Source organism: Geotrypetes seraphini, chromosome 1, assembly GCF_902459505.1.
Source record: "Geotrypetes seraphini chromosome 1, aGeoSer1.1, whole genome shotgun sequence".
Lineage (NCBI taxonomy): Eukaryota > Metazoa > Chordata > Amphibia > Gymnophiona > Dermophiidae > Geotrypetes > Geotrypetes seraphini.
In genome coordinates, this window is record NC_047084.1 from 474,219,590 (window position 1) to 474,232,210 (window position 12,621).

The window sequence follows — 12,621 nt, forward strand, 5'->3', positions numbered from 1 at the left end:
AAAAAGTGCACAAAGAACACCAGAAGGAGTGTCACCGAGTGGTTAGAAAAGCAAAAAGGGAATACGAAGAGAGACTGGCAGAAGAAGCAACAAACTTCAAGTCTTTCTTCAGATACCTCAAGGGGAAGCAACCGGCAAGAGAAGAAGTGGGACCATTGGATGATGGAGATAGAAAGGGAGTAGTAAAAGAAGAGAAAGAGATAGCTGACAAGTTAAATGAGTTCTTCACGTCAATCTTCACGAGGGAGAATACAACCAACATTCCGGAACCCGAGGAAATAGTAATAGGAGACCAAAATGATAAGCTGATCAATTTAGAGGTAAGCCAAGAGGATGTACTCAAGCAGATAGACAGACTAAAGAGCGACAAATCGCCAGGCCCGGACGGCATTCACCCAAGAGTACTCAAGGAACTAAAAAACGAAATAGCGGAGCCACTTCGACAAATATGCAACCTATCCCTAAAAACCGGAGAGATCCCGGAGGACTGGAAAATAGCAAATGTCACGCCCATCTTCAAGAAGGGCTCAAGGGGCGACCCAGGAAACTACAGGCCGGTGAGCCTGACCTCAGTCCCGGGAAAGATGATGGAGGCACTGATTAAGGACAGCATCTGTGAACACATCGAAAACAATGGGCAGCTAAAACCGAGTCAGCATGGCTTCTGCAAGGGTAGGTCATGCCTCACAAACTTATTGTATTTCTTTGAGGGAGTGAACAGCCAGGTGGATAAAGGGGAATCTATAGATATCATATACCTCGTCTTCCAAAAAGCCTTCGACAAGGTACCACATGAGACTGCTCAAAAAGATATGGAACCACGGGGTGCAAGGGGAGATCCATCGATGGATCAAAAACTAGCTGGCAAACAGGAAACAGAGGGTTGGCGTAAAGGGCCATTACTCGGACTGGAAGGGGGTCACGAGCGGAGTTCCGCAGGGGTCGGTGCTGGGACCGCTCCTGTTCAATATCTACATAAACGACCTGGAAGCGGGAACCAAGTGTGAGGTCATTAAATTTGCAGATGACACCAAACTATACAGCAGGGCTCAAACGAGGGAAGACTGCGAAGATCTCCAAAAGGATCTAACGCAGCTGGAAAAGTGCACCGAAAAATGGCAAATGAGCTTCAACATAGGGAAATGCAAGGTCATGCACGTGGGGAAAAAGAACCCGATGTTCACTTACAAAATGGGGGGAACACCACTAGGGGTCAGTAACCTGGAGCGAGACCTGGGAGTGATGGTAGACGCAACACTGAAGGCATCGGCGCAGTGCGCCACGGCCTCAAGGAAAGCAAACAGAATGTTGGGTATCATTAAGAAGGGTATCACGACCAGGACGAGGGAAGTCATCATGCCGCTGTATCGTGCAATGGTGAGGCCGCATCTGGAGTACTGTGTCCAGTACTGGTCGCCGTACCTCAAGAAAGACATGGCAGTACTTGAGGGAGTACAGAGAAGAGCAACTAAACTGATAAAGGGAATGGAAAATATCCCATATACCGACAGATTAAAGCAGCTAGGACTTTTCTCCCTGGAGAAGCGGAGACTTAGAGGAGACATGATAGAGACCTTCAAGATCCTGAAGGGCATAGAAAAAGTTGACAGGGACAGATTTTTCAAATTATGGGGCAACACAAGTACAAGGGGGCACTCGGAAAAATTGAAAGGGGACAGGTTTAGAACAAACGCTAGGAAGTTCTTTTTCACTCAGAGGGTGGTGGATACATGGAACGCGCTTCCAGAGGCTGTGGTAGACAGGAACACATTAAATGGTTTCAAAGAGGGTTTGGATAGATTCCTAGAAGAAAAAGGGATTGAGGGGTATAGATAGATATAGACCACTACTCAGGCAATGGGCTTGATGGGCCACCGCGGGAGCGGACCGCTGAGCAGGATGGACCTATGGTCTGCCTCAGCGGAGGCAACTTCTTATGTTCTTAAGCCTTATTATTGAAGGATGCAAAAAAAGAGTGTCCTTAGAACACAAAGAATATGTTGAATCATATAACTTGGTGCAAGTTTTAAAGGTACAGATTTTAAAACACCGTGCTTCGACAAATTCAGTGCACAATTAACAAAGGGGTTACTCTATCATAATTACAAATGCCCAAAATTACTTTTGCTGTCACTTTTTGCATTAATTGTGAACATTTCAATGAGATATCTGTACACTCTAAAATAGAGCATGTTAAAATAATCAAACTACAATAATATGGTTGCTTGAACAACCAGGTGAAAACTTTCTAGTGAGAAAGATTTTCTAATGTGTCGAAACCGACATAATTTGGCAAATGATTTCCGCAGAATATTGCAGTGACATTGTCAGATGATTACTACATCTAAAACACTATAAGGTACTAATATTTTTCCTGGTCATTCTTATTCTTTTTTACCTAACTGTACCTTGCTTACTCCAGTGTTCATTTGTGCAATTTGCTGTTAGATTTTGTTTATAGAATTTCTTCCCTTCACACTAAAAAACCACAAATTCAGAACTTTGAGAGCAATCAGACTAACCTCCTCAGAGCGTACAGGCTCAGACGAGCGGCTGATAGCAGTGATAGGCATTGGCTCATCAGCAGTGTCATCCAGTTCATTGTCCGTGTATGCCCCTCCTTCACCATCTGTATCCTCAAAGTCACTGATCAACCGGCTGTCACAACTCAAGTAGTCAGCACCCAGGGCAGTCAGGTATGACATACGATCATCTTCGTCATCTGTTCCATCAGTCTGTACAGGGGGGGGGGAAGGAAAAGGACAGTTAACATGGGGCAAAGTTTACATTAGCTTTATAAACAAACACTTCAATGCACTTTTTAGAAACCAAAAAGTTGAAGTAGCAATGAAGACACAGCAACAATGGTGTTATGCACTGACAGTCTGGAAAACTGGTGCTGATTTTGGGAAATTTATTTTTGGAACTAACTACAAACTGGAAAATGTTTGCATGATGGTCAAGTCTGTGAAATGTGCTTTTCTAATTGTTACAGATTTCTCTCCCACAGCCTGGAAACTGCTCAATGTGTGATAGTAAAAAGTTTCTCACCTCATAAATCTGCAAATCAGTTATGCATTTATATAGGGAAATTGCACAATTTAAGTAATACCAGAAGTCATCTTTTTGCAAGCACTTTCAAGTGAATAATTGATTTGAGTACTGTCTGCACAGTATACATAATGGAGACAGAGTAGGTGAGCATTGTATCTGTAACTATTATAATGTTTGAATATTGTGGGTTTATTTTTTTATTATTATTGTAATCAGTCTAGTTTATAGGTTGGATATAAATTAGTAAAATAAATGAATAGATAAAATAGTACAAGGGCCAGCAATATTAATTGGCAAAAACAGCACCCTTCCCCACTAACCATTATAAATATGGGGCTGATTCTCAAAAATAACATCAATGTTAAAAGGCTCATGCATTCCAGAATGTACTAGACTTGGCAGGGTACCACCATTTTGAAGATAGAGGCCCAGAGAAGCAGGAGCAAGTAGGTATTGCTCCTGCTTGCTACAAAAGGTTATGAGGAGTAGGTCTCTGCTAGGCTCCCTGGGCAAGTAACTAGTGACATGGGAGGGTCTGGGCTATGGAGCTTATTTTGTGACTGAGGGGAAGGAAGGGGGGGTTCCAGAAGAGGTGTTGGATCAAGATTGGTTAGGGGTAAAGGGCTTGCCATGGCATATTTTTTATGTGAACTTTCCTTTCAGTGCCTAAGCCAATCACCTCTCAGGCACTGACAGAAAAGTAGATATATTTTGCGCCAAGTGCAGATTTCATGGCAATTTGCATGCTTGTTATTTTGAGCATACTATAGCAATTTTTCTGTTCTAGTTTTATCATAGAGTTTCACCCTGCCCTAAACCTTTGAGTATCGGTACCATAAAAGGCTGAACAGGTACCCATTAGCACTTTTTTTTCCCACAGAAAATGGACATGCCCCTTCCTTCTGATCTCCATTCCTCCAGCTAGATACATACTCCAAAACAATGACTAAGATATCTGATACCCATCCCCTCAGAAAAGCTGTCATTAACCTTTAAGACCTACAGTCTGTTGCTCCTTTAAAAAGAAACAAATAGGCAGGCAAAACAAAGTTCAAAAAACTAGTAAAAATGGTAATAGAAGTTAACATTCAAATTATTATGAGCTGCAATCTTACAGCTCATCTAAAAAATATTTGAAAAACCCAACAAATCATTAAATGTTACTCAGTAGCAACAGTGACTACATTGGAAGACAGTATAAATTATTTCTCTTCAAAATCAAAATACTGTTGGTGTAGAACAGGTACAAGTAGATCGATTTTTTACTGCATCAAAAATTACAAAGACTAGGGGGACACTCGAAGTTACAGGGAAATACTTTTAAAACCAATAATAGGAAATATGTGGTAAGAGCGGTTAACGTAGCTGGTTTTAAGAAAAGTTTGTACAATTTCCTGGAGGAAAAGTCCATAATCTGTTATTGAGAAAGACATGGAGGAAGCCATTGCTTGCCCTGGATCGGTAGCATGGTATGTTGCTACTCTGAGTTTTGGCCAGGTATTAGTGACCTGGATTGGCCACCGTGAGGACAGGCTACTGGGTTAGATGGACCATTGTTCTGACCCAGTAAGGCTATTCTTATGTTCTTATGGAAGCATGACCGCTAACTGCCACAGTGTTCAGATAATCCAGCATTTCTGAGCAAAGGTGGTCTTCAGCTGACATGACTTGGGGGATCCCCACCAGCTACAGAGATGATATGCATCGTTCCTAGGTGAGCCTGAGCCTAAAGTGTGTGGCTCCTACCCAATCAAGTCCATGCCACCGATTATACAGGGATCATCATTCAGTTTAGGAAACTTCAGATTACTTCTGTCCAATCATAATAGGGAAAGAAGAATAAATACTTCAGAGCATAATATATAAGGGCGATAAATACCTTTCCTTCTGACACCCAGACAGCTTCACCTTGCTGATTCCGAATCGAATCTTTCAAACTGCCATACCAAGCATCATTGGCGGAATTCAGATTGATTGTGGCTACACAAATCATAAAACAGATTTGGTTTTTTTTAACATTTAAAAGTATACAAGAGAGAAATACATTTTTACACGTCAAATCCCAGTGAACTGCAACATCTTGCTTTCATGGTTGACCCGTCCCTACATTTGATGGTGTGAAGCAGCAGCCTACTGGTTAGAGCAGCACACAGACCCAAGAAAGTCAAGGTTCAAATCCTGCCTCTCACTGGCATTCTTCATTATATCAGGCAAGGGAGTTCACACTCCATGCTCAAGTGGGCTCACAATCTAAGCTGCACCTGAGGTAATGAAGTCTTAACTTGTATACCTGACTGAAACTTACTTTGAGCTTGAATTTGGTAAAGGCAAGTAATCAGATCTAAAATTTCAATCCAATTATCTGCCTTTATGCAACAAAACTTATGGCTACAGCATGGTGGCCTTTAAGCCATGAAAACTAAAATACAACCGAAAGACTGCATACAGTGTTCTAAACTGGGTTAAAAGAAACAAGTATCAATTTTATAAAACTTAATTTAAAAACTTAATATGTCTATTTTTTTAAACATTTGCATTTTTGACTATACGAGTAATACTCTAATTGTATAGTGTGTATTTTAGAAAATTTCCTATAAGCTTTTCACAGTTTCCACCAATCTTTACCATTTACTTCAGGCATGATGGCATTAAAAGAAAATAGGAATATGCAAGAAAACTCCCAATACTCTCATAACTCTCATAACCCCTTCCTCCCATCTATCTTATTAGGCTGTCTCTATCAGTAATATATCCCATAGAGAAGGGAGTTTCCCTGGTTATATACTAGTGGTAAGATGCACCTTTGAACATTTTTAGAAACCACTATTACAAGTAGAACATAAGGAAAGTCATGATGGGTCCATCAAGTCCAGCAGCCTCTTTCTGGCAGTAGCCAGACTAGATCACACCAACAGAGAAAAAAAAAAAAGTCACCACAGAATATGCAAAGAGCACAAAAAGAGCAAAGGTGACCAAAGAGAGACAAAACCACAAATCTAATAAAAAAAAAATTTTTACTGACCAACTTGACCAGGCCATGTTCTGGCACAAAGCTTGTGTCAGAGAAGTCGTCGTCTCGTTGTGAAATAAATATGGGTACCACATTCACACAAACCAAAATACACAAAATTGGGTAGAATTTCTCTCAGTGCTCTTCCTGTAAGTTAACGGGTATAAGGTGGACAAGGCAGGGGTACTTTATCACCAAACTCACTCCTTTGTAGTCTGTTAAAACAGACTAGGTCACAAGTATCTGGCAGATCCTAAAAAGTAGATCTATTTCTCACAGTTCATTTCCAGGGATGTGCAATGTCTCTTCCAAGTCTATCTGGCTGGTAATTTTTTAGACACTTCTTCTAAAAAAAAACTTGCTCAATCTTATTTGAATCCTACTATACTGGTTGCCTTGGCCATATCCTCCAGCAACAGATTCCACAGCTTAGATCAGGGGTAGGGAACTCTGGTCCTCAAGAGCCGTATTCCAGTTGGGTTTTCAGGATTTCCCCAATGAATATGCACGAGATCTATTTGCATGCACTGCTTTCAATGCATATTCATTGGGGAAATCCTGAAAACCCATCTGGAATACAGCTCTCGAGGACTGGAGTTCCCTACCCCTGGCTTAGATTATGTGTAGTGAAATAAATAATTAAAAAAAAAACCAAAACAACTGTCTATGCAGCCATCCCTATTCAGTCTGAATTCAAAAGGGCCTGAGACAGGCATATGAGATCTATCGGACACAGAAAGAGATAATGGTTACTGCGGATGGGCAGACTAGATGGGCCATTTGTCCTTTATCTGCCATCATGTTTCTATGTTTAGAATAGATAATTACAGTAAAGACTGAATATGTAATACAAGATGTACATATATTATGAAGTTAAAATAAAGTTTCCATAACAATCATTTTAATATATTTATGGGCTACCACATAAGGATTGTGAAGAGACAAAAATAGATACAAACCACAGAAATAAGGATAAAAAGAAAAAAATGCTCGTCTCTACACTGTGACTTATAAAATAAGTTTTATGACAAAAATATGAACAAAAGCAGAGTAAAGTTAATAAACATTTTGCTCATACGAGTAGGGACAGAGATAGGGTTGGAACATGTGTTGGTCTTTAACTATAAACTACTCTCCCAGTTTGTGCAAATGCTATCATAAAACAGCCTGGTACATATTAGTCAATGAAGACAAGGGGTCCAACTTCGTCTGCAGTGAAAAACCAACCAGAGCAAACAAACCAAAACTGCAGGCTTGTACACGATGCAGGCAAATTTTATTGTGACAAATAAATCATATCTAAAAACCTTTTACCAAGCGAGGGACCCAACACAAACAGGATCACCATGTCCCTATACAGTATATTACATAATACCTATATATCTTTTTATAAAATTATTATTACTATTATTATTATTTTTATCTTTATATGATTGTCTTAATATTGTATTTGTACTTAATAGGACCCCTGATGAAGGTTGTCCGAAACACGGACCGTGTTGGGTCCCTCACTTGGTAAAAGGTTTTTAGATATGATTTATTTGTCACAATAAAATTTGCCTGCATCGTGTACAAGCCTGCAGTTTTGGTTTGTTTGCACATATTAGTCAATGTCAGCTCTCCCAAGCTTTCATTTAAACCCAGAGGCCTTCTCACCTGTGAAAAGATGAGCACAAGTCTTCTTCAGCTTGTTTGCCTGATCACAAAGCTTCCGGGAACTCTTGTTTGATGCAGGGCAAAGCCTCTGCCTCATGGTTTTAACACCCTGTTTACTGTCTGGGTTGAAGAAGATTACAATAGGAAACCACTGGGTATAATTCAGTAGATCCACGGCTTTAGGCGTCACATCCAACAATGCATGCTTATCCTAGCGAAACAAACCACAATCAAGGAGTTAGTACAAACATTGTTCTGAGCGTTCTGCCCACCATGCCAGTTTGAGTATCTTTATTTCATATTCAACAGCTTTCTCCTTCCTATTCCTTTCAGTTTTCAGCTTAGTCTGAACTATTACCTTCTGGGGAAGGGAAAGAGGTAAAGAACTACAGCACCAAAAGATTTCACCTGCAGCATGAAGGAGTTTACCCCTTTCTCCCTCTTCTCTACAGTTTTCTTTTACAGTTAGCTTCCCTACAGGCAGCTGAGAGGCATAGACTATGACTCTAGCTATAAAGAATACTTTGGTTTACCCTTCGCTGAATACATGAAATCTTTTGTTTCACGACTCCTCTATTTGCATTTTTTAGGAACTAAACTAAAACTTAAAGACCAAGTCATCAACCAAGAGGAGCTCAACTCGGTTTACAATAATGTAAAACATAATACATAAATTTGACAAGAAAAAGTAGACTGAAATAGTTAATTTCCAAAATGTTTAGCAAACAAAAAGGTTTTCAGAACTTTCCGGAATAAAGCAAAAGAATCAGCCAGTAGGTATCACTGGAAGTGCAGCAGGCAGGAACAAACTTCCCAAGTTCCTGCCCTGCTGCTAACTGGCTGCCACAAGTTTCTTTGGCCGCTGAGAAGCACGAGCAGATGCGCGATTTGGTGCTACTGAGTGGCTTCTTTACTGGCTCCTGCGAATTCTCGCAAGAATTTGCGGGAGCCATTAAGGAAGCCGCTCAGCACCGAGCAGCAGCGCCAAATCACACGCCTGCTCGTGCTACTCAGCGTCTGAAGACACTCACGACAGCTAGTTAGCAGCGGGGCAGGAACTTGGAAAGTTCGCTCCTGCCTGCTGCACCTCCACGGGGGATCGGCAGTAGAGGTATGATGAGGCTAGGATAGGGAGGCGGGCAGGGGGCAGAGCCTGGCGACAGCCTGCAATAATTTTGGAATGGGATGTATTGGCTTGAATATAAACCGGGACTCCCATTTTTGGGCCAGTTTTTTGGCCACAAAATTCTGATTTATATTCAAGTATATACAGTAGGTCACAAGTACCTAACAGAATGCCAAAAGGCAGCAAGATTCCATATTTATTGGCATATCAGAATGACCATTCAAAACATTTATCAGACCCAACTCTAAATTAGTTGAACAGAAACCAACTGAAAACAAAACAATGCAATAATTATGTTAAAGGGGTGCAAAAATACAAAGCCAATGACAAGAGCTGAACTGTTGTGCCATTTTATTTTCAAAAATTGATATTCTACTATTCACATAGGATTGCAATAAAACATACACAATTAAAAACAACAACAAAAAAAATAGTAAATAAAACATTACATAAACAGCATGAGAACTTTATCTAGACTCCACAACCAGGGTCCTTCCAGGCTAAATAGGCTGCCATCAGTATAAGTCTTAAGATGTTTCCTAAATTGCAGAAGTGAGCCAATTTTGTGTAAATCTAGAGGTAGCAAATTCCATAATTTTGGACCAATAACTTGGAAAGCAGATGAGTGAAGGCAAGAAGGCTAACTGTTCGAAAGTTGGGAACTTCAAGCAAAAATGAGGAAAAAAGGTTTACTCGAATACAAACTGGGGGGGGGGGGGATTATATTCAAGTGCTCTGCCTTGTACCCAGCCCTCCTTTCCTCCCTCCTCCTTCCTTCCCTTCTTACCTAACCCCAGATAACCACTATTTATTTATTTAAAATATTTATAATTCGGCTTTGTCCAAAGCAGCTCACAATTAACATACATCAGGATTCAGGAAATTCCATAGTATTGAATCCGTCCTTCTCGACATCATTGACAACTGCTGGAAACTCATGGATAAGGGTAATGATGTCCTAGTGCTGCTGGATCTCAGCGCAGCGTTCAACACTATTGACCATCCTCTCCTTATTGTGTGGCTCTCTGAAATCAGAATCCGAGACACTGTGCTACAATGGTTCACCTCCTTTCTGAATAATAGATTCCAAAGTATACTGCTCAATGATGCGCTATCAAAACCGAAACTGATCAAATACAGTATTCCGCAAGGGGCTCTGCTATCCACCCTATTATTCAATCTCTACATTAGGCCAGTCCTAGACATAGCCCATAAATACCAAATACAAATTCACTCCTTTGTAGATGACATCCAACTACACCTACCCGCTAGGAGAAAACCATGACGGCCAGATCACGAAACTCCTAAAATGTCTCTCGGAAATCAAAAACTGGATGACTGCAAACAAATTGCCTCCAAAACTTACTCCTTTGAATCTGCAAAGAACACTGCAACCACACCCGTCACATCCCTCACTATGCTGGGACTCGATTACCACCAAGGACCAAGCACGCAGCCTAGGAATACTCCTTGACTCTAACCTGTCACTTTCCAACCATATCTCTCAGGTGGTTATCTTCCTCATTTTACTACCTATGTCAACTCCAAAAAATAAGGAACTGCTTCTCTGAATTGACTTCACTCCAACTACTCTATGCCTTAGTCCTTTCCTGCATGGACCTCGACACCCTATTCAACGGTCTCACGGCAAACAACATATATGTCTCCAGTAATCAGACTTCTAAAAAAAACCCTGTGCCCGTGACTCTGTCTCCCAGGCTCTATCGTCAACTCTCTGGCTGCCAGTGGCCAAATGTTGCATCTTCAAGAGCTTGATGCTAGCGTTCAAATCTTTGCACAACATGGCGCTGGACTACGTGATGTCAAAGCTTCTTCTGTATGTGCCAAACAGGTCCCTCTGCTCCCACGATGAAATATGCCTCAAAACGCTTCCTAGTCGTGCCTTTCAACAGCAAACTGCCAAACGACAATCCTACTCCCACTTCATACCGCAGATTAGATCTGTTGAAGGACTCCTCAGCTTTAGGAAAGCAATAAAAACATAACTCACCTAACTCCCCTGCTCATGACTGATGGATTACAAAGAAACATTTATTGGTACTATATCCCAGTATGTATCACATTAAAAAAAAAAAAAACTGGTATTGAAACATCTTCCACTGTAACTATGGAAAATTTAACCTGTAACTATACATTATGTATATTGGTATTAGATCCCTAATGTGCGCCTAGTTAGGATAAAAACTTGTACTGAAAAACTTACTCTGTTGAGGATAACTCCGAACTCTTATTTTATGTTTATTGGTATTAGACCCCCTAGTATGTATAGAATTAAGACACAACCTGTTAACTGTATTTTATGCATGTTTAACCTGCAACCCATTCTGAGTTCCCTGGGGAGAACGGGATAGAAAACAAATTAAATAAATAAACAAACATAGTATGGAACACATAACATGTCTACAATAATCTAGACAGAAAACGAAACAAAAACAAAAAAAAACATAAATAGAAAATGTACATCTGCTCAAATCACTAAAGGCCTGTTTGAAGCCCTGGTGGTCCAACGGTGAGCTGGGACAGAAGCGATATTTCCTGCATCCTGTCCTGGCTGACTCTAAACTACCCAGCCTCCCTCCCGCTTCCCTGACCTCTGCAGACCTTACTTTTAAAGCCCTGGTGGTCTCGCGGTGAAGCGGGACAAGGAAGATCTTCCTACGCTACTGCCTCTTGACAGCCGCAATCAAAAAAGCAAAGTTACTTACTGTAACAGGTGTTATCCAGGGACATCAGGCAGATATTCTCAACATGTCACCAACGGAGCCCCCTAGCGGACGTTTTCGCAAGCAGACTTGCTTGAAGACTTTCAAGCTTGCGATTGGCCAGCGCATGCGCGCGTGCCCCTCCCGACCAACATAGGGCATGCGTCTCCTCAGCGTGGCCTCAGTTCAGAAAGCTAGCAAAGAAGCCAACCACGGGGAAGTGGGTGGGTTGCGAGAATATCTGCCTGCTGTCCCTGAATAACACCTGTTACGGTAAGTAACTGTGCTTTATCCCAGGACAAGCAGGCAGCATATTCTCAACATGTGGGAGACCTCCAAGCTAACCAGAATGAGATGGAGGGAGAATTGGCAATTTAGGAGAACAGATTTTGCAAAACAGACTTGCCAAAATGGCCATCACGCCTGGAGAAAGTATCCAGACCGTAGTGCGAGGTAAACGTATGAACCGAAGACCAAGTGGCAGCCTTACAGATTTCCTTGAGCGAAGGAAAGCAACAGACGCCGCCATCGCTCTGACTTTGTGGCCTGTGACTCGACCCGGTAAGGAGAGACCAGCCTGAGCGTAACAGAAAGAGATACAAGCGGCCAACCAGTTAGAAATGGTCTGCTTAGAAACAGAGTGACCCAAGCGATTAGGATCGAAAGAGAGGAACAGCTGGGGAGCAGAACGATGAGGAGCGGTGCACTTCAAGTAGAAGGCAAGTGCACGCTTACAATCAAGAGAATGCAGAGCCACTTCTCCAGGGTGAGAATGGGGCTTCAGAAAAAACACAGGAAGAACAATGGATTGGTTAATGTGAAACTCAGAAACAACCTTAGGCAAGAACTTAGGATGGGTATGGAGAACCACCTTATTATGATGGAAGACAGTGAAAGGTGGATTCGCAACCAAGGCTTGAAGCTCACTGATCCGACGGGCAGAAGTGAGAGCAATAAGAAACACAACCTTCCAAGTAAGATACTTCAAGTGAGCCCATGCTAGCAGCTCGAACGGGGGTTTCATTAAGCGAGCAAGGACCACATTAAGATCC

At 41.5% G+C, this 12,621-nt stretch overlaps 1 protein-coding gene across 5 annotated transcripts in view; it reads right to left on the reverse strand.

The window, feature by feature from the left end:
• TJP2 (tight junction protein 2) overlaps positions 1 to 12,621 on the reverse strand; it is a 161,247-nt gene that overhangs the window by 27,812 nt on the left and 120,814 nt on the right. For all 5 annotated transcript variants that reach the window (XM_033924801.1, XM_033924824.1, XM_033924794.1 and 2 more), the window contains 3 exons: positions 7,721 to 7,931; positions 4,934 to 5,034; positions 2,523 to 2,735 (listed from right to left, as the gene is read on the reverse strand). In XM_033924801.1, coding sequence (XP_033780692.1) covers positions 2,523 to 2,735; positions 4,934 to 5,034; positions 7,721 to 7,931 — 525 coding nt within the window. The remainder of the gene's footprint in view (positions 1 to 2,522; positions 2,736 to 4,933; positions 5,035 to 7,720; positions 7,932 to 12,621) is intronic.